The sequence below is a fragment of the Notolepis coatsorum genome (genome assembly GCF_963971535.1).
Source record: "Notolepis coatsorum genome assembly, contig: SUPER_7_unloc_2, whole genome shotgun sequence".
Taxonomy (NCBI): Eukaryota; Metazoa; Chordata; class Actinopteri; order Aulopiformes; family Paralepididae; genus Notolepis; species Notolepis coatsorum.
In genome coordinates, this window is record NW_028174879.1 from 85,232 (window position 1) to 108,761 (window position 23,530).

Below are 23,530 nucleotides of genomic sequence, written 5' to 3' on the forward strand. Positions count from 1 at the left end.
GCCACTGAATTATAGAAGTTATCCATGTATAAAAAGTAACCTTTGTTCGACAGACGTCCTAGGAGCCCAACAACCGTGTCCTTGAGGGGTACATAGTCCCCACAAAATGGTCGCAGTGAAAAGCAGTAACCAGTGTGAGAATCACAGAGCACATATGACCTGATCCCATATTTGGTGGGCTTCAGGGGGCTGAACACTCTGAATTGTAGTTTGCCACGCCAGGCCAGCATCCCCTCGTCTATGCTAATATTCTTGTCTGGCTGAAATAGCTCCCGGAATCGGTTGACAAGGTAGTCAAGGACCGGGCGTACTTTGTACATTTTATCAGACTTGTCTGCTGTCTCGTTGTTGCTAAAATGTAGAAACCTCCAAATGACCTGGTATCTATTACGTGCCATTGTTTTGGAGAAATAGGCGCAATGGAAAAACTTCAGAGTTGACCAGTACATATATAGTTGCGGCTTCCGATCGATCCCCGTTAGGAATAGTATTCCTAGGAACTTCCACAATTCTGCAAGGGTGACAGGCGTCCAACTGCGTAGCCTGTTACTCTGCCTGTTGGGATCAATGACGGCCATTGTTTGTTCAGCATACAAGTTTGTTTCCTGTACAATGCCACCCATGAGTTCATCGGTGAGGAACAGCCGCAGAAAGGCAAGGGGCTTGGTGGATGTGATGGTGGCCGCATCGTGTAGTGGTCCTGGCTCTGCGTCAAAGGTAAATTTAAGTGGCACAAAACTGTCTGTACCTTTGATCCACTCATCGCTCCCACCAGCAGCTGTGTTTTTACGGCCTCGACCTCTGCCCCGACCTCTGCCCCGGCCTCGACCTTTGCCTGTAAATTATGAGATTACAATAACTAACTGGTATACTACAATGCACTGTAGACACATTCATATAATACATATTTAGAAACTTGTGTGAGTGAATGAGTCAGTGTGAGATAGTGATCAAAACTCACCCCGCTGCTTAGCGTGGACATCCTCTTCTTCAGAAGAATCTGTCTCTGCCTCAGCAGCTGGTCCTGCTTTCGCTGAAGCTGAAATAACAAGGGACGTCAGCTTTGTCACAATGCATGAGAGAGAAAGAGAGAGAGATAGAGAGAGCGAGATATATACACACCTATCGGAGGTGTGCATGGTCTCCTTGCTGTATGCATGGCAACTTCGACATCGGAGTCAACGGACTCCATGTCATCTATTGCGCCTTCTGCAATCTCCTCCACAGAGTCTGTCAGAATCTGCAATAAAAAACAGTAAAGTCAGATTTTTGAGAGAGAGAGGAGAGGACACACCGTTTAGAGAGATAGAGATAGATAGTGTAATGGGAATTATTAAAGGACAAACGATGAGCCGTTTACATTAATCATTCTGAGTCATTATTAATAATAATAAGAAGGTTTATTTAATAAAGAAAGTTCATGACAGCGTGGCCACGCTGCCAGGCCAGTCACCCGCCAGAGACAGACATGTTTACCCCCTAGCGTCTGACAGGGACTGACCTAGAGGCCTGGTCAGACATACAATTGAATACATGAAATTACGTAGAAGAAAACAAAATGGCTGGTTAGAGAAATTAATAATACGACTATGTTATGGCTAAGCCTGGAAGGAAAAACAGCTCCATCTTACAGTTCCCATGACCTTGGGTTATGGCTCTATGGCTGGTAGAAACAGCAACTTCGTTACGACTGAGAGAATGATAGAGTAATCTTAAAGAGACATACACACATTAACCAGTAAATCTGGTTGGACTGAAACTCTAGCTGTATGACATGATAAAATAACAGAGACTCATAATGACATGATAATATATTCCACGACAATAGAGAGAGAGAGAGAGAGAGGAGGGGTGGGGGGTGGGGATGGGGGGGGGTTACTAACACCTGTATGTATGTATGCCCAACAGATATAACAATTGAGCCATGCATCAAAGCACATCAAATCATTGCTGGGTGGGGGGGGGGGGTGGGGAGAGAGACAGAGAGAGACACAGAGAGACACAGAGACAGAGAGAGAGAGACTTCCCAGTAACAATCAATTACAGAGAGAGAGAGAGAGAGAGAGAGAGAGAGAGAGAGAGAGAGAGAGAGAGACTTCCCAGTAACAATCAATTACAGAGAGAGAGAGAGAGAGAGAGAGAGAGAGAGAGAGAGAGAGAGAGTGAGTGAGTGAGTGCAGGGGTGGGGGGTGGGGATGGGGGGGGGGGGGGGTTACTAACATGCCCAACAGACATAACAATTGAGCCATGCATGCAACATCAAAGCACATCAAAAGACACAACGTGGCTACTGGCGCTACTTCAATCAATGTCATTCACCATGCTGCATTGAGACCAGATCAAAGACCACGTGGCGATATCATGCATGCAGTCACAAAACATTCTAAAATCAAATTGTAATTTTACATGTACTATATTATGCATAAGCATAACCTACCCAGACACAGAGACAGAGAGAGAGAGACATCCCAGTAACAATCAATTACAGAGAGATAGAGAGAGAGAGAGAGAGAGAGAGAGTGAGTGAGTGCAGGGGTGGGGGGGGGGGGTTACTAACACCTGTATGTATGTATGCCCAACAGATATAACAATTGAGCCATGCATCAAAGCACATCAAATCATTGCTGGGTGGGGGGGGGGGGGTGGGGAGAGAGACACAGAGACAGAGAGAGAGAGACTTCCCAGTAACAATCAATTACAGAGAGAGAGAGAGAGAGAGAGAGAGAGAGAGAGAGAGTGCAGGGATGGGGGGGGGGGGGGGTTACTAACATGCCCAACAGATATAACAATTGAGCCATGCATGCAACATCAAAGCACATCAAATCATTGCTGGGTGGGGGGGGGGGGGTGGGGAGAGAGACAGAGACAGAGAGAGACACAGAGACAGAGACGGAGAGAGAGAGACTTCCCAGTAACAATCAATTACAGAGAGAGAGAGATAGAGAGAGAGAGAGAGAGAGAGAGAGAGAGAGAGTGCAGGGGTGGGGGGGGGGTTACTAACATGCCCAACAGACATAACAATTGAGCCATGCATGCAACATCAAAGCACATCAAAAGACACAACGTGGCTACTGGCGCTACTTCAATCAATGTCATTCACCATGCTGCATTGAGACCAGATCAAAGACCACGTGGCGATATCATGCATGCAGTCACAAAACATTCTAAAATCAAATTGTAATTTTATATGCACTATATTATGCATAAGCATAACCTACCCAGTCTCCTGTTGTATGGCCAAACACCCTCACGTTCTTGCATGGGTTCATCATCGTCGTCCATGTCTTCCATGTCCATTCTGCCTGGACCTATAAAGATATATATATAATAAATCACAGTTAGCATTAGGGGTGGGCAATATGACTATATTAAATAAATATCGGGTACAGTTCATTAACGATTAGGGGTGGGACGATACATCGATCCAGATCGATACATCGATGTAATTATCAACAATCGAATCGGATCGATGCGATGTAATAAGATCGATTCATATCGATACTCTTATTTTGAAAATCCTGTGGCGAGTCTCATATCTGCCCAAGAACAACAGCAGTAGCTCCGTGTGTGTAGATGTTACAGCATAGCATTCTCCCTTTCTGTGTGTGTGTGTGTGTGCGCGCGTCTTTGGAAAGACCAGATGAGGTCAGAGGAGTTTGATGTTTAAATGTTATTTAAACATAAACAATATAATACATAATAAATGTAGGCCTATACATGATCATGCAACATCAACAAATTGTTGTAGGAACAGTTTGGGAGAGGGAGGTTGTGAGTTTTGAGTTCCAAAAAATGTAGCTTAAAGTTTAAAGCTCAATATATAAAAACGTGGCACTTTACAGTGAACAGGAGGTCTATTTGTATTAAAAACAATAGATTGATTTTCCTTTAAATGTCTGGAAAAGCTCAAAAATACAAATGTCAAATGATATTTTCATTACCTTTTTTTTGTTGATCTAAATGTTACCGATTGTGTTAAATGGGCATATGATATCATCTCATATCGATCGCAGGCACCCGAATCTAATCGTATCGTATTGTATCGTGAGAGACTTTGTGATATCGGCAAATATCGTATCGTTGTCCAAAGAATCGATATCGTATCATGATGAAACTGGTGATTCCCACCCCTATTAACGATACACTTTTTAAACGTATCGTGGACATCGTGATGTTTTGCACAAACCCTCATCCATACAGTATATATATATATATGTGTGTGTGTATTTTTGGCTAAAGTGGATAGAAAACACAGTACTGTGCAAAAGTCTTAGGCACCAAAGTGTTTTTATCTAAATTGTCTTAGATGTTAATAAAAGAAATTCTGTATTAGTGTGTCAGTACTACTCTTTTACATTTTTAGAAACTTTTCATTTAATTATTTTTGAAAGCATCTTCATGGTTTAATGCAGACATATGTTGCAGGGATTATTATCATCATCATTTTTGCGTGACCGTATCCATCAAAGGGTTAAATCAAGCATTTTTAAGTGCTTTAGAGGAAATGTCAAAATATTGCGATATATATCGTGTATCGTGATAGAGCCAAAAAATATCGTGATATCATTTAGAGGCCATATCGCCCAGCCCTAGTTAGCATCAATGGCCAAACATTCAATCATGAACCAGGCCATATCTAGGCCGTGCACTTTGCTTTTCATGACATTGACTAAACACATGCATATATTCGCGTTACTGTGTATATACCCCGCGTTACAGACGCAATATAGCGACACAATAATAATAATTCATTGATTTTTATAGCACTTTTCAAAGACCCACATTCGCTGATCATATACATACGCTGCACATGCATATATTAGCTTGCAATGTATCTACAAACATTCGATCATACGAGATACATTCACGCACATGGATTCAATAAACACATGCATATATATATATATATATATTCGAGTTACACATGCCTTGAATTGACCATTTATTGAATTGAAATTACCTGGCATCCACTCGTCATTATCATCAGCGATGTTGATCTCAGACTCGTCCGTGGTGTGGGAGGACGGCGGCGACACATGCCGGGTCTTCGCAACCCGCTTCATTGTTGCTCTGACCGGGAGTGGTGCGATCGTTACCGGAGAGCCGGTGGCAGCGGCCACGACCGGAGAACTGATCGGTGCCGGCCTCACCTGAGGCGGAGGTGCACGGCTTGTCCCAGCGACAGCTGCGGTAACCGGGGCCCCAACCCGCTTCATTGTTGCTCTGACCGGGAGTGGCGCGATCGTTACCGGAGAGCCGGTGGCAGCGGCCACGACCGGAGAACTGATCGGTGCCGGCGGAGGTGCACGGCTCGTCCCAGCGGCAGCTGGTGGAACCGGGGCCTGGGTGAACGGCAGTGTGGTCTGGACGTATCGGTCCGGGAGTTTGCCTCTCCTTACCGACTTCCTCGTTCTCCTCATTGTGAATACCTACTCTCAACTATTACTATAAAAACGGCTATGAAAATCTACTAACTAGTGTTACTAAAACACGGACTAAGCACTTATCTAAAAGTGCTGTACTTGCTACAGTACTGCAACTAATATTACCTGGTACTACAAAAGAAAATAAGTATTACAAAATGAAGAAAATATATTATCAATCACTACTACTACGAGAAATACTATCACTACTACTATCAATGCTAAATGCTCAAAATCAAATCAAATCAAAACGCTAATCTCTCTCTATCTCTCTATCTATCTATCTCTCTCTCTCTCTCTCTCTCTCTCTCAATGATAACTGTATTCACAAAATCCGAAGACGCACTGAGCTCACGCTGGGTGTGTTCAGGTTAAATATCAGGTGGGCAGGTCAAGATCGTCACGATCTTTACTATCGACCAATCACAGCAGAGATCCATCATCCTTATAATAATGCAGGTAGATTGACTGATAACATTATACATGTGTTACAACATAGGGCTATACTGCCACCTGGCGGAATCGAGCGAAGTTGCATGTCTAGACGTTCAGAAATGTGGTAGCAAGATGGCCGCCGATGTCTAGTTCACAAAAAAATCCGAGAAATCTCGTGAGTGGCATGCAACCACCTAAAAAAAACGAGAAATCTCGTGAGTGGCACTCAAAGTGTTAATGTAATTTATATCAATATTAACTATATTCATGTATCAACCTACTGTATATCAATATTAACCATATTAATGTAATTTATATCAATACTAACTATATTTATGTATCAACCTACTCTAAATCAATATTAACCATATTAATGTAATTTATATCAATGTTAAGCTGTTAAGCTGTAGCCCTATTTTCAGAAATTTTGCCTAAAGGTACATGTACAAGTAAATGGAAGATTGCTCCACTTCTACAAGGTCAATTTGCATGTTCTTGCTATCTAGGAACATCTAGGGACCTGCGGGTATGTATTTCCAGCTACCTAGCAACTGTAGCTTGCTAATACGGGCTGTCCTGGCTGGCTAACTTTTAATTCGCAATGGAGTGGAGCTAACTAACTGTACAAATCGATGTGATTGGCTGAGACTGTATTTTGTACGGTTGGCTGCCTGGCTGTTGTGGATTCGGGAGCCAGCTAGCAGCTAACATCAACTCAACATCAACACTCTGTTGACACTCTGAGGGGAGCCAGCTAGCAGCTAACATCAACTCAACGTCAACACTCTGTTGACACTCTGAGGGGAGCCAGCTAGCAGCTAACATCAACTCAACATCAACACTCTGTTGACACTCTGAGGGGAGCCAGCTAGCAGCTAACATCAACTCAACGTCAACACTCTGTTGACACTCTGAGGGGAGCCAGCTAGCAGCTAACATCAACTCAACGTCAACACTCTGTTGACACTCTGAGGGGAGCCAGCTAGCAGCTAACATCAACTCAACGTCAACACTCTGTTGACACTCTGAGGGGAGCCAGCTAGCAGCTAACATCAACTCAACGTCAACACTCTGTTGACACTCTGAGGGGAGCCAGCTAGCAGCTAACATCAACTCAACGTCAACACTCTGAGCCAGTTTGCCGACAGCAATGTAACAAACAATATGGTCCGTGCGGAACCCTTATCCCCAACACATAGTTCCGTGTGTGAATAATGTTGAGCCACCACAAAAGATTAATCCAAAGTTTAATATAGTAAGAATAGCACTAGGCTATATTATAACACATCTTTGCAAGTAGATTACATTAGCAAAATGCCCTTTTGACATGTAGCCTATTATTCATAATCATGAAAGTTTATTTGGAAGTATTGTATATTCTGTACTTAGTTTGAAAGTGGTCAGACAGTTCCCTCTGTGTGTAATACAGACAGTCGTCACACATTCATAAATAACACTTACAGAAAAGCTTATTGTGCACTGTAATACGTTTTGTTCAATGGGGGATTTTTTTGTACCGAATACCGTGAAACTGTGGTATTTTTGCCCAAGGTTATCGTACCCTCAAAATGTCATACCAGCACATGCCTAGTTACACTATAGGCTACACTACTAGGTCTACACTGTACTATAGTTTAAGGCTACTTTCACTGTTTTACTGCATTACAGTACTGTTATATATATATATATATATATTTTTTTATCAATACTAAATATATATTACATATATATTGTTGGTGCTCCTTACATTTCGGTGGGTGCTCCTACATTTTTGCTGGTGCTCCCAGAAAGAAGAAAGATGGCGCCGCTATGCCCGGCCGCCTGTCTGTGCGCTCCGTCGAGATTGTGCTTACTTTTGTTTTAGCACAGTCTCTGGAGCGTAACAGTAAGAAGCATTTTGTATGAAAGTATTCTGTACTTCTGTATGACAACTATTAAAGAAACTTGAAACTTGAACTTTTTGAAGTTGGGAGCACCAGTGCTACCAAGTAAAAATGTTAATTTCGAGCCCTGCATAATTTGAACTATACACAATACATAATTTGAACTATACACAATACATAATTTGAACTATACACAATACATAATTTGAACTATACACAATACTGAATTTGAACTATACACAATACTGAATTTGAACTATACACAATACATAATTTGAACTATACACAATACATAATTTGAACTATACACAATACTGAATTTGAACTATACACAATACTGAATTTGAACTATAGACTATACTGAATTTGAACTATAGACTATACTGAATTTGAACTATAGACTATACTGAATTTGAACTATACACAATACTGAAAGGTTACAGTATGTAGATTTGTTTATTTGTATGACAAAGTCAGTCAACCCTTGCAATCAGTTTCATTTAATGAATTGAAAACAGCATTGATATTATGTAAAAGCAAACTGGCAATATAAAAGATGTTCAAAATGATCTAGTTCCCTTAAAACGACCAACGCTATTAAATAAATATATATAGTGGAGGTTAAAATAAGAATATGACTTGGCCTGAAAAAAGTTCAGTCAGGAGATTTTTTTTGCTTTAATCCCTGACTATTGGTCAAAAAAGTATAATATTAAAAAATGGTATCATTCCATTTGGGCTGTGGGGGGTGCTTAATGTCTGAAGGAGTCGACTGAATGCTTCTTGTCCTCTGCAAAAGCATGCAATTGGTCCACTAATGGATACATCTTGATATTTGTCTAGTAGTCTAGTCATGTGTTCATTAGATGGGTGAAATCCTCTTTCAGTGCCTCTGTGCCTGTTTTCTTAGGCAGTTAGCCTCTGGTATGCGTGCCATTAGCGTTAGCCACGCTTCTAGGCCTCTTTTCTTTTGGAAAGAATGATAAAAAATTATAAATATATATATATTTTTTTGTATTCGACTAAGAGGTTGGCTAGTTGACTACGGCTCCTTTTGACCGATTAGTCGACTAATCGGTCAGCCCTAATTTCCAGTGTCAGAAATATTGTGTCTGTTACTAGGCTTGAGTCAATTGTAATGAACCAAATGAGAATATAAATTATGATATTTGTTTGCATCTGTGCCGGTGAATAACACCATGTTGTTACAATTGTGCTGGAACTGAGCTCATTCACCACCTTCTTGAGATCAAGTGTACAGGAAATCTAAGCAAATTAATAAAGTGAAGATGATTAAACAGAAGGAGTTGTAGATACAGTAATAAATGAATAATCCATTATAATTATGAATTCATATTTGACCTTGAACTTGACCTTGACCTTATTATGGCCAAATCATACATCTATGGATAGGGAAAAGGCTCCTCTTTCCAATGGCAGTGTTAAATCTGGATTTAGTAATTTCCTCGCATTTTTACCATAAAATAGATATAATTAGCATTTTTCTGATAAATTCTTATTTTCGGTAAATTTGGTAAAAATGAAAATATACACTTTGACTGCTGTTTTGATAGGGTTAAGGTCTTTACTCTTGGCTACATAAAAAAACAGAACATTAACCTCTTAACACTTTGAGTGCCACGGGTCCGGTGCCCCGGAACCCTGTTGCGTGCCAACACCCACTTCAATGATAGAGCTCTCATATTTGCGAACACATAAACTATATCTTAAATTATGGCTATGTGTCTAATATGGCCGTCGCTTATCAATGACTTGTTTGCAGTCAACATTGTCGAAACGGATTGTTTTTTAATCGGTTCATTTCCGTTTTATACCATTTTGAAAAACGCTCGTTTTATGAAAGTTCCAGAAGAAAATAAAGATTCTGTGATAATCTAATGTGAGAATATTACTGGAATATTCTGGAATACACAAAAAACGTTGTAATTTTTCGGCCTATTTATGAATCGTTTTCAAATAAACGCTAGATTATCGATAGTATATGTGTACTTATGCATGCTATAGAAGCGGGCTGAAAAACGATTATCCATTTCCTGATCAGCACACACACACATAGGGCCCACGTTGATATATCTGTGAAAAAAGCTCTGATTATCCCAAGACTGGTAAAATAGATTCCTTACCTCAGATCAGATGTTCTCCAAAAAGATATTTCCAATTCCTGATCGCCATTCCAAATATCGATCGTGTTTATTGATCCAACGCTGGGTACTGGAAACACACATTATCCGCTGTTCTGGTGGTCGGCGATGACTTTGATAGTCTCGGGTTACTTGTCTGACAAGTAAAATGTGGAAGCAGGATTTTTTTTTTTCATGCGTTTCATTCAATCCAATCCAAAGGGGTGCAGTACCATCCAGAGAGACGATAGGGGGGCGGTATTTTCCCAATGGAGCTCAGAGAGAGTTCCAGTGGTAACGTGAGGCTAGATTGATGAAATATGAATGGAAATCACTAATAAATAAAATAAAAACGAGAAATCTCATTGTTGGCACTCAAAGTGTTAACATCCATGTGGGCCCTCATGAGGACGATTCGCGACGCGCCACTTTGCGACCTCTAGCTGCTCCGGTGTGCATTTATTTTAATACAATATATAGATAGAATTACAGCCCTATTTGTTGCCTGTCGATTGCCGTTTCAGGTGACAACATCCGTTCAGCGGTTCTCGAGTTACATGCCGATATGTGAGGCGTGCGCCAAAGTACACATTACCACACCACAATACTATAAAAAACAAACTAATAAAATACATAAAATAAAATAAATTAAAAAATAAAAATAAAATAAAGATAGAAATAAACAACTGTTCTTCGGCTTCTCTACCTCCATCCACCTTTCTTTTTTTTTCTTTTTTCCTTCTCTTTTTTCCCCTAAACCTTCCTCCCATTTCCCTTTCCTTTCCCTTACCTTTCATGTTTCCTATCTCTCTCCTTTAGATTCTTACCCTTTCCAGGAAATGTATAAACGATGACCAAGTCCTTTCAAATTGTTCTGTTTTTCCCTTCTGTATGTATGTTAGTTTCTCCATTGCTAAGTTTTCTGACACTTCCTTTAACCATTCCAAAAAATATTTAACCTTTATTTACCCAGGCAAGCAAGTAAGAACAAATTCTGATTTATTTATTGCTCCCAATTTTTGTACACGCCAGGGTGGCGAGTAGCCTCCGTGATTTACCAGCCAAAGAGTAAATCTACACACCTTTGGCGCTTGGCGCGTGCTTATTTAGTTCCCTGGGAGCAACAGAAGAGAAGAGGGCAGGTTGTGTGTAAATGTTCCCTCCCTCTCTCTCTCTCCATCTCTCTATCTCTCCCTCTATCTCTCTCTATCTCTCTCTCCCTCGCTCGCTCGTTCTCTGCTGTCTGTTGGCACCCTCGCACGTCAACCCGTTTGAGGAAGTGTCAGTAATTCCACTCGCTCTGTTGTTGAGCGAATTGTTGATTGTGGGCGGTGACTACAACCAGTGCCTTACTCACGTCAGCAAAACAGTCCAATCAGAACGGCTTAGTTGAGTGAGGGAGGATCTCGTGAACTCGAGACTAGACTCATTCATTCATTCATTTTATTTTGTTTCGTACAGTTCATCTTTGCACAATATCACCAACATCTTTATTTTTTTTACATGATACACCCATGGCCGAAAAGGAGAAGGATGAAGAAACGTATACTTATTTTAACATAATGGTCAGCTCAAGTGCACCTTACAGCTTCATACCATATAATAATAATCATGACCATAATTATGATAATAATAATAATAATAATATGACCATGAATAATAATAACAATAATAACGGTAATAATAATAATAATAATAATAATATTGCTAGATACCAATAAACAAACAAACAAACAAACAAACAAAAACGCGTCACGGGCCTCAGATGCATGGAAAAGAGAAAAAAACTAAAATAATTATAAAATCAGGGGCAGGAGCTTCTCCACTCGAATATCACCGTCAAAATATCATTTTGCGCACGCTCCCACGCGTGCGCCCGTATTCCGATCCGTGCAATAATATTCACAGGGGTATATATTGCCAGTGCACACTGTGGGTGACTGTCACTCAAAGCGCTTATGGGCGGAGCCCAGCCCAAAACAGCTTGAAATCTTGAAGTGGAAAAATGCTGCTTGCTTTCTTGATTAGAAATACAAAACAATGATTTTATCTTTTATTTGTTTTACAGATGTGTTCCATAGACTCACAGGAATTGTGTAAAGTTGCCCAAATAGTGAAAGGAGGAATAGCAAAACATGTCCCCTTTAATGTATCAACCCAATGTATTGCAATATGAACTAAATCTCTCTTTCTCTTTCCTCCTCTCTTTCTGTGAAGTGAAGAGACAGATGGCGGAGGTGGACAGGGAGGAGGAGGAGGTCTGCATGAGGAAGAGACAGAAGACGGAGTCTCTCTATGAAGACTATCACCTCCCTCCTTACGACCCCTCCAGGCCCGTGGGTAAGACACCCCACCCCTCCTACTAAACCCCATGTAACCCGACCCCTCCTCCTAGACCCCATGTAAAATATGAAAAAGGCGCATAGGTTGAATGATCAAATAAATGAAAACTACATGAGCTATAAATAAATCCTAGCCTCACCCTGTGTGTTTGTGTCTCCCTCCATCTTGTCCGTCTGTGTAGGGATGGAGTTCCTGGTTCCCAAGACGGGGTTCTTCTGTAAGGCGTGCGAGCGCTTCTTCAACGGCTCGGGGGAGGTGGAGAGGAACCACTGCAAGAGCCTGAAGCACTACCAGAGCCTGCAGGTAGGGGGCGCCACCGCTGGAAGCTCTAAACCAGATCAAAGCAGCTTTAAATTAACACATTGGACGCCAGACCCGACATATTTTCGGGGTTAACTCGCCGAACGTTGGGCGCCAAACCCGAGAAAAGTCGGGTTTTAATTGTTATTTCTTTTATTCGCTATATCCATTCATAATTCATCCATCCAGCCTGATCATTGGGAATGGGTCTGAGATCGCAAACGCCCAATACCGCCGCCTAACACCTTGCGGCCGCTATTGCACTCCATTTGAAATGATGTGGCTTGTTGTCTGGGCTGAGCTGCGGCGTGCGGGTGGGGTCTAACTACTCCGGCAAGACGAGCGCTTATCGGGATGTCATCGACGAGGGTCCCCGCCCCCCCCCCCCCCCCTCGTCATCGACGAGGGTCCCCGGCCCCCCCCCTCCCCCGTTCATGTTCAATGCTGGATAACGTCGGAAACACACTCGCGATCAGTATTTGGAATGGCGATCAGATAATTGGATTATTCTTTTTGCAGTACATCATAGACGAGGTAAGGACTATATTATGTCCACGGTGGTGTAGTGGTTAACACTGTCGCCTCACAGCAAGAAGGTCCAGGGTTCGATTCCCGCTCGGGGACCAGGTTTCCATGATGCCAGTTACCCAGGTGGGGGATCTCCCCGTGCTCGCAAGGGTCCCCCCCCCCCCCCCGATAAGATAAACCCAATGGAAAAACATGCACAACAACAGATCGCTAACGCTGTGGCATCCGTGACGAAGACGGACAGGAGCACTTGGATTGGTCCCCGGGCGCGGTGCCTCGCCGACGCCCTGTCTGCTCCCGGCTGCCCTTGGGGGGGAAGGACGACGGGATGGGTTAAGCGCAGAGCTCAATCGAATCAGCGACCCTGAGAAAGACGATGCATGCGTGTGTATTCCTGTGTGTGCCGCCCATTGCATGTCCCATGTCGTTACATGCCAAATAAAGACTCACTCATGTTATCAATCTTGCGTTGATCCGATAAATCTTTCCCTGCGATCGGAGTGTGTGTCTGTAATGTACTGTGTAGCGTATTCCGTTGGTGGCGATCGAAGCATAGAAAAACGACCTCCCCCCCACCCTTTCTTGCATGCATGATGAAACATAATACCGATAATCTAGCGTTGATTTCAGATTGATTATTGATCCAGGTAAGAAATGGCACGATTTATTTAAGATTTATAATGAAATGCAGTAAAATGCTGTTTGGCGTAGTTTCCCGGGATTACACAGAATCACCCTAAAACTATACTCATGTTCACCACGGTATAAAACGGAAATGTATGGATGAAAAAAGTATCTTTTTTGCATGTTGACCGGAAGAAACTCACTGACAATCGACTGTTATTATAAAAATAGAAAATAAGGAGAAAAAAGTGGATCAAAAAAAGTAACACCACAGTAATAACACGTCTTATTCTGTCCTTTTTCTTCCCCAGAAACACCTGGAGAGCAGGAAGACGACAAACAAGCAGCTGAAACCATCTGTCGCTCTGATGCTAACTGATTCTGATGCTAACTGATTCTGATGCTAACTGATTCTAATGCTAACTGATTCTGAAGCTAACTGATTCTGAAGCTAACTGATTCTCAAGCCATCTGACTGACTGAAGCGAACTGACTCTGAAGCTAACTGACTGACGCTAACTGACTGACGCTAACTGACTGACGCTAACTGACTGAAGCTAACTGACTCAGAAGCTAACTGACTCTGAAGCTAACTGACTCTGAAGCTAACTGACTCTGATGCTAACTGATTCTGATGCTAACTGATTCTGATGCTAACTGATTCTGATGCTAACTGATTCTGATGCTAACTGATTCTAATGCTAACTGATTCTGAAGCTAACTGACTCTGAAGCTAACTGACTGACGCTAACTGACTGAAGCTAACTGACTCAGAAGCTAACTGACTCTGACTGACTCGGAAGCTAACTGACTCTGACTGACTCGGAAGCTAACTGACTGACGCTAACTGACTGAAGCTAACTGACTCTGAAGCTAACTGACGCTAACTGACTCGGAAGCTAACTGACTCTGACTGACTCGGAAGCTAACTGACTGACGCTAACTGACTGAAGCTAACTGACTCAGAAGCTAACTGACTCTGAAGCTAACTGACTCTGACTGACTCGGAAGCTAACTGACTCTGACTGACTCGGAAGCTAACTGACTGACGCTAACTGACTCGGAAGCTAACTGACTCGGAAGCTAACTGACTGACGCTAACTGACTCCGAGGCTAACTGACTCTGAAGCTAACTGACTAACTGACTCTGAAGCTAACTGACTGACGCTAACTGACTCCGAGGCTAACTGACTCTGAAGCTAACTGACTCTAACTGACTCTGAAGCTAACTGACTCTGACTCGGAAGCTAACTGACGCTAACTGACTCGGAAGCTAACTGACTGACGCTAACTGACTCCGAGGCTAACTGACTCTGAAGCTAACTGACTCTAACTGACTCTGAAGCTAACTGACTCTGAAGCTAACTGACTCTGACTCGGAAGCGAACTGACTCTGACTGACTCGGAAGCTAACTGACTGACGCTAACTGACTGATGCTAACTGACTGAAGCTAACTGACTCCTAACACTTTCAGTGCCACGAGGTGGCGCCAGAGTTAGCTCTTGAATGCCACCATCGGCGCCAATGTTACGCTTAATATCGCCTAATCTATGTTTTAAATTATGGCTATGTGTCTAATCTGCCCGTCGCTTATCAAAGAATCCTTTTCCAGTCAGTGCTGTCAAGGCAGATTGGTTTTTTATCGCTTCATTTCCGTTTGAGAGCATTTTGAAAAGCACCCGTTTTGAGGTAAAAAACAGTCCATTCTGGACCATTCTATGATAATCGTCTTTTACTGGAATATTCCAGAACGTTGATATTTGTCGGCCTATTTATGAATAGTTTTCAAATAAACGCTAGATGATCAATATTATATGTGCACGCACGCACATTCGAGCCGCGCACGGATAATCGCGTGTTCATTTCCTCTTGGATTTTTACAGTGAAACCGATAGAGCCCATTTCACAAAACAGCTTATATCTTCATCAAAATGAGACTGATTACACTGATAACATAGATTCCTTACCTGACATCAGATGGTATCCAACTGGTATATTCCAATTCCTGATCACCATTCGAAAGAATCGATAAGTGTATAGATCCAACGTGATACAGTAGAACACATGATTCCGCGAGGCTCAGAGGCTCCAGAATGAACTCTGATAACCCCGGCTGCATCAGTGGACTGGAAAATGTGGAATACAGGATTTTTTTCCCCATCCATTTTCATTGAGTCCATTCCAAAATCCCTTATGTCATCTGGGAGACGATAGGGGGCGCTTTTTTCCACATCTGATCACCGGCGGCGCTCTGCTAAACTAGGGTAGGCTCGCGTGATGCAATATGATTTCAGATCGCTAAAAAAAAAAAAATCAGAGAAATCTCGTGAGTGGCTTTCAACGAGATATTAATAATTCCGAGAAAACTCGTGAGTGGCATAGAAAGTGTTAAGCTAACTGACTGACTCTGAAGCTAACTGACTGACTCTGACTGACTCTGAAGCTAACTGACTAACTCAGCCCATTCCACTACTGATCTCCAAGGCGGTGGTATCAAAACTCGATCAACACTTTGGGCCGAAATGAGATAAGAATTTAGGCCTCCAGGCCAGACGAATAATAATGCGTAAAAATTTGCATTTTCCTGAGGTCTGTTTAATTGGTCGTTTTATCGATTCAATTTGTGCACCAACTCTATATGTTGTTGTAAATTAACTTGTGTTCGTTCTCTGGTGCCTCAGTGAATACAAGGAAGGCTTGTTTGTTTCAGTAAAAGGTGGGTGAGGTAGTGTTCTTTATGGATATTGACTTATTATAGATTTATTATTGGCGAACAAAGTAGTACACGACACCCACTTATACCAGCTGTCATTTCCCCTGCTTTGTTTGTAGAGTAAGTATGTGAAATTAATAAAAAATAATGATGCATTTTCAACCTAATATCTATTGTGTTTCAATTATTTACCCACAAGAATTGACAAGATTAGAAGAATCAAGAATCAAGAGGTTTATTTGTCACATACATACCAGGGCATACAGTGAAATGTGGGTGGTCATGCCTGCATCGATTGTGCAACATACAATAGACATAGAATAATACAATAATAAAATAGACATGGAAAAAAAACAGGTAAGACATAAGATGTGCATGATCAAATAGACATGCTAAATACCTGAGAGGGCACTGGTTCCCATGTACACTACTATACGATATACAATTTTAGCTCCGTCATTATTATACTTAATGTATCTAAACTATATTATACAAGAGCCACATCTGTTCTTTCCTTAAAGTGACTATGTACCTCATTCCTTTAAAGTGCAATTAGCAATTCTAGGTTAAATTGGTGCTGAACTTGGAGACCTAAGTGGAACACACCTCACGGTGCAAACAGAGGAAGGCTCATTTACATTGGAACAGCTGTAAACGCCTAGTCTATATGCAAAGTGTAGCTGGAGTATTCATTGATCTAAAAAAAGCATTTGATACTATTAATCATGATATATTACTCAAGAAATTGGAAAGTTATGGGATCAGGGGGGTAGTATTGGACTGGGTGAGAAGCTATCTAAATAAAAGACAACAATTTGTGACAATGAGAGATTATAAATCTGAATGTTTGGACATTGCTTGTGGTGTCCCCCAGGGGTCAGTGTTGGGTCCAAAACTGTTCATCTTGTACATTAACGAGATATCAAGTTCAAGTTCTTTAATAGTTGTCATACAGAAGTACAGAATACTTTCATACAAAATGCTTCTTACTGTTACGCTCCAGAGACTGTGCTAGACAAGATAGTATCAAATAACATAATAACATAATATAGCATGAATTTAGAAGAAGAAAATGAGGTCACAGTGTTCGGTATAGACATATGTACAATGTTCTGAGTTACCATATAATATACAATACACAATACTATGCAGTGTACTAATGTACAGTACTATCTAGTGCAAAGCAGAAATGGGATGAGGTACAATTTTAGGTACAGTTTACAGTAAGGTGTACGAGTTGTAGTGCAATCCTTCATCCATAAATATAAAGTGTGGGGAGTGGGTGCTACAGTGTGTTTGTTTAAAGTGGGTGTGTGCTATAAAGTGTGTGGAGTGGGTGCTACAGTGTGTTTGTTTAAAGTGAGTGTGTGCGTGTGGATGTGTGTGCTATGTGCGTTTGGTGGTTGTTGTTGTGTAGTGTTCATTCATTGTTCGTTTAGCAGCCTGATGGCCTGGGGATAGAAGCTACTTCTGAGTCTTTCTGTGCTCGCCTTGAGACTCCGGTATCGCTTGCCTGACCGCAGCAGTTCAAAGAGGCAGTTGTTCGGGTGACTGGAGTCTTTAATGATTCTCTTAGCCTTGCCCTTGCAACGCTTGTAGTAAATGTTCTGGAGGGTGGGGAGCCCCCCTCCAATTGTGCGTTCGGCTGCACGTGTCACTCTTTGTAGTCTGCTTCGGTCTTTTGCAGTGCTATTCCCAAACCAGGAGGTGATGTTGCCGGTCAAGATGCTCTCTATTGTACATGAGTAGAAGTTCTTAAGGATCTTCTGGCTGACTTGGAACTTCCTTAGGCGCCTGAGGAAGTAGAGGCGTTGTCGTGCCTTCTTCACCACACTGTTAATGTGTGTGGTCCATGTCAAGTCCTCGGATATGTAGGCTCCGAGGTACTTGAAGCTGTTGACTCTCTCAACCGGTGCCCCGTCGATGCTGAGGGGGCTGTAGTCCTTGACCCCCGACCTCCTGAAGTCCACAATCATCTCCTTTGTTTTGCTGACGTTCAGGGAGAGGCTGTTTTCCTGGCACCATCCCGCCAGGACCTTGACCTCTTCCAGGTAGGCCCTCTCGTCGTTGGCAGAGATCAGGCCCACCACCACTGTGTCGTCAGCAAATTTGACGATTGTATTGCTACTCCGCTGAGCCACACAGTCGTGTGTGTACAGGGAGTAGAGGAGGGGACTCAGAACACAGCCCTGGGGGGCCCCTATGTTGAGGGTGATGGATGAGGAGGTGCAGTTGCCTGCTCTCACCACCTGGGGTCTGCCAGTCAGGAAGTCCAAGACCCACTGGCAGAGGTCATAGCCCAAGCCCAGGTCCCTGAGCTTGGCTATGAGTATGGAGGGGACTATGGTATTGAATGCCGAGCTGTAGTCGATGAATAGCATTCTCACATAGTTCCCCTGCCTCTTGTCCAGGTGTGATGCTGCTGTGTGCAGCACATGGGATATGGCGTCCTCCGTGGACCTGTTGGGGCGGTATGCAAATTGCAGGGGGTCCATGTTGATGGGGAGGGAGGAGCAGATGTAGCCCTTTACTGATATGTAAAGTATCCAATATATTTAAATGTATTTTATTTGCGGATGACACTAATCTTTTTTTTTCTGTTGAGAATATCCAGCAGCTTTTAGAGGTCATCACATCTGAAATGAAGAAAAAAATTAAAAATGGTTTGATGGAAACAAATTATCATTGAACTTGAGCAAAACAAAAATTATGTTATTCTGAAACTGTAGATTAAATACTCAAGTACAAGTTAAAATAAATTATGTGATTATTGAAAGAGTTTATGAAAATAAATTCCTAGGTGTAATAATAGACCATAAAATCTGTTGGAAACCTAAATCATGTCCAATCTAAACTGTCAAGAAGCATTTCAGTCATGAGTAAAGTAAAGCACATTCTGGATAGAAAATCACTCTACATTCTCTACTGTTCACTAGTTTTACCATATTTAAATTACTGTGCTGAAGTCTGGGGAAACACTTATAATTCTACACTACAACCACTTTTTATACTCCAAAAAAGGGCCATAAGGATAGTTCACATTACAGGTTATCGTGATCACACAAACATATTATTTTTTAAAGTCAAAAACATTAAAGTTAAATGATCTTGTGGAATTTAAAACGGCACAATTAATGTATAAAGCAAAAGGTCATGTACTTCCAGGAAACATTCAAGAACTGTTCTTTGATAGGGAGGGGGGTTATAATCTGAGGGGAGAACACAATTTAAAAGTGCTAAATGTACGCACTACCATGAGAAGACACTGCATCTCGATATGTGGAGTGAAACTGTGGAACAGTGAATGTGATGCTAAAGCAATGTCCAAACATGAGACAATTCAAACTGATGTATAAGGAAATGATGTTCACGAGGTACAGGGATGAGGAAGATAAGATAAGATATTCCTTTATTGATCCCCTTGGGGAAATTCAGGCATCATAGCAGCATGGGGGGGGGGGGGTACATGTAGTAAAACAACACAGTATACAGGTAGTAAAAAACAACACAGGCAGTGTAAACAATTTGATCAATATGGTCAATATAATTTACTATCTGACTAGCTGAGGAATATTCACAGTGTCACATAAGGTGCAGTATGCATGAGGTAGTGTTATAATTTACTATCTACTGAGTATACATTATTCACAGTATCACGGTATCCACTGAAATATACATTATTCACAGTATCACAGTATCCACATAAGGTGCAGTAAGCCTAAGGTAGTGTAGGTTGTCCTCCTTGGGTTCGCTGCCCCCTGTTGTGGAGCCTGGAGGCTGCTAGTCGCTGCCCCCTGTTGTGGAGCCTGGAGGCCGCTAGTCGCTGCCCCCTGTTGTGGTGCCTGGAGGCTGCTAGTCGCTGCCCCCTGTTGTGGAGCCTGGAGGCTGCTAGTCGCTGCCCCCTGTTGTGGAGCCTGGAGGCCGCTAGTCGCTGCCCCTGTTGTGGAGCCTGGAGGCCGCTAGTCGCTGCCCCCTGTTGTGGAGCCTGGAGGCCGCTAGTCGCTGCCCCCTGTTGTGGAGCCTGGAGGCTGCTAGTCGCTGCCCCCTGTTGTGGAGCCTGGAGGCTGCTAGTCGCTGCCCCCTGTTGTGGAGCCTGGAGGCTGCTAGTCGCTGCCCCCTGTTGTGGAGCCTGGAGGCTGCTAGTCACTGCCCCCTGTTGTGGAGCCTGGAGGCTGCTAGTCGCTGCCCTCTGTTGTGGAGCCTGGAGGCTGCTAGTCGCTGCCCCCTGTTGTGGAGCCTGATGGCTGCTAGTCGCTGCCCCCTGTTGTGGAGCCTGGAGGCTGCTAGTCGCTGCCCCCTGTTGTGGAGCCTGGAGGCCGCTAGTCGCTGCCCCCTGTTGTGGAGCCTGGAGGCCGCTAGTCGCTGCCCCCTGTTGTGGAGCCTGGAGGCCGCTAGTCGCTGCCCCCTGTTGTGGAGCCTGGAGGCCGCTAGTCGCTGCCCCCTGTTGTGGAGCCTGGAGGCCGCTAGTCGCTGCCCCCTGTTGTGGAGCCTGGAGGCCGCTAGTCGCTGCCCCCTGTTGTGGAGCCTGGAGGCCGCTAGTCGCTGCCCACTGTTGTGGAGCCTGGAGGCCGCTAGTCGCTGCCCCCTGTTGTGGAGCCTGGAGGCCGCTAGTCGCTGCCCCCTGTTGTGGAGCCTGGAGGCCGCTAGTCGCTGCCCCCTGTTGTGGAGCCTGGAGGCCGCTAGTCGCTGCCCCCTGTTGTGGAGCCTGGAGGCCGCTAGTCGCTGCCCCCTGTTGTGGAGCCTGGAGGCCGCTAGTCGCTGCCCACTGTTGTGGAGCCTGGAGGCCGCTAGTCGCTGCCCCCTGTTGTGGAGCCTGGAGGCCGCTAGTCGCTGCCCCCTGTTGTGGAGCCTGGAGGCCGCTAGTCGCTGCCCCCTGTTGTGGAGCCTGGAGGCCGCTAGTCGCTGCCCCCTGTTGTGGAGCCTGGAGGCTGCTAGTCGCTGCCCCCTGTTGTGGAGCCTGGAGGCTGCTAGTCGCTGCCCCCTGTTGTGGAGCCTGGAGGCCGCTAGTCGCTGCCCCCTGTTGTGGAGCCTGGAGGCCGCTAGTCGCTGCCCTCTGTTGTGGAGCCTGGAGGCCGCTAGTCGCTGCCCCCTGTTGTGGAGCCTGGAGGCCGCTAGTCGCTGCCCCCTGTTGTGGAGCCTGGAGGCCGCTAGTCGCTGCCCCCTGTTGTGGAGCCTGGAGGCCGCTAGTCGCTGCCCCCTGTTGTGGAGCCTGGAGGCTGCTAGTCGCTGCCCCCTGTTGTGGAGCCTGGAGGCCGCTAGTCACTGCCCCCTGTTGTGGAGCCTGGAGGCTGCTAGTCGCTGCCCCCTGTTGTGGAGCCTGGAGGCTGCTAGTCGCTGCCCCCTGTTGTGGAGCCTGGAGGCTGCTAGTCGCTGCCCCCTGTTGTGGAGCCTGGAGGCCGCTAGTCGCTGCCCCCTGTTGTGGAGCCTGGAGGCTGCTAGTCGCTGCCCCCTGTTGTGGAGCCTGGAGGCCGCTAGTCGCTGCCCCCTGTTGTGGAGCCTGGAGGCTGCTAGTCGCTGCCCCCTGTTGTGGAGCCTGGAGGCCGCTAGTCGCTGCCCCCTGTTGTGGAGCCTGGAGGCTGCTAGTCGCTGCCCCCTGTTGTGGAGCCTGGAGGCTGCTAGTCGCTGCCCACTGTTGTGGAGCCTGGGGGCTGCTAGTCGCTGCCCCCTGTTGTGGAGCCTGGAGGCTGCTAGTCGCAGTAGAATTGTAGAGTTGGTGCGCCTGCGCAGTAGAATCTGGACCTGGCTCTGGCCCTGGACCTGGCTCTGGACCTGGCTCTGGCTCTGGCTCTGGCTCTGGACCTGGACCTGGACCTGTCTGACAGGTGTGAGTCTGAAGGTCTCAGTGAGGGTGTAACCATGACGATGATGCTGGAGCTTCATCTGGACCTGCTGAGTGCAGAACCAGCGTCTGGGTGTCACTGAGAGACACTGGACCTTTTATCCAATTTCCCTGTCTCTTTTTATATTGCACTTTTTTTTAAATTTTTAAATTTTTATTTTTAACGTTTATTTAACCAGGAAGTCCCATTGAGATACAAGATCTCCTTTGCAAGGGAGACCTGGCCAAGATGACAGCAACAACATTTGCAAATATCAGACAGCAATCAAATGTGCGGTACATCACACAAGAACATAATAAAAGTGCATGTATACAATATACAATACATCACAATCATGTAAACACAAAACAGAATAGGCTACATAATAGTAAAAGCGTACGACAGTAAAATACAGGGTAACACAGTAATTTAGCAGTTTTGCAGTTGGGACCCGACTACAGAAAGCAGAGACATTCTTCTTGTAGGAAGTTATGTAATACAGATTTAAATTCGCAGAGAGAGACCGGGGTGTCTAAGTGGATCTGGTCCTGTAGCCCATTCCATGCCCAAGGTGCGAAGCTTGAAAAAGCTGTTCTTCCTAGTTCAGTGTTTATTCTCGGGTTTTTTAAAAGTAGCCATCTTGTGGACCTGGTATATTGCACTTTGCCCTTGCTTTCTTATATATGTACTGTACTTTACCTTTTTCTGTAATTTTAGTGTATTTTATTGCATTGTATGTGTTTTTATCATGTTGTAAAGCACTTTGGTTTGGCTGTTAGTCATTTGTAAATGTGCTATATAAATGAAACTGACTTGACTTGTCAGAGGAAACTGGTGTCGTCACAGCCTGACTACCTGCTCTACTTGACCCAGCTCTGGGGTCATCGTCACAGCCTGACTACCTGCTCTACTTGACCCAGCTCTGGGGTCATCACAGCCTGACTACCTGCTCTACTTGACCCAGCTCTGGGGTCATCACAGCCTGACTACCTGCTCTACTTGACCCAGCTCTGGGGTCATCACAGCCTGACTACCTGCTCTACTTGACCCAGCTCTGGGGTCATCACAGCCTGACTACCTGCTCTACTTGACCCAGCTCTGGGGTCGTCACAGCCTGACTACCTGCTCTACTTGACCCAGCTCTGTGGTCATCACAGCCTGACTACCTGCTCTACTTGACCCAGCTCTGGGGTCATCACAGCCTGACTACCTGCTCTACTTGACCCAGCTCTGGGGTCGTCACAGCCTGACTACCTGCTCTACTTGACCCAGCTCTGGGGTCATCACAGCCTGACTACCTGCTCTACTTGACCCAGCTCT

At 44.3% G+C, this 23,530-nt stretch overlaps 1 protein-coding gene across 1 annotated transcript in view; it reads left to right on the forward strand.

Annotated features, from left to right (window-relative positions):
* The window catches only part of LOC311232730 (uncharacterized protein), a 44,810-nt gene extending 28,262 nt beyond the window's left edge, over nucleotides 1–16,548 (forward strand). The window contains exons 7-9 of the mRNA XM_084338311.1: nucleotides 12,100–12,222; nucleotides 12,407–12,528; nucleotides 13,989–16,548. Of these exons, the coding sequence (XP_084194437.1) occupies nucleotides 12,100–12,222; nucleotides 12,407–12,528; nucleotides 13,989–14,072 (329 nt within the window). The 3' untranslated portion in view covers nucleotides 14,073–16,548. The remainder of the gene's footprint in view (nucleotides 1–12,099; nucleotides 12,223–12,406; nucleotides 12,529–13,988) is intronic.
* The last annotated feature ends 6,982 nt before the right edge of the window (nucleotides 16,549–23,530 follow it).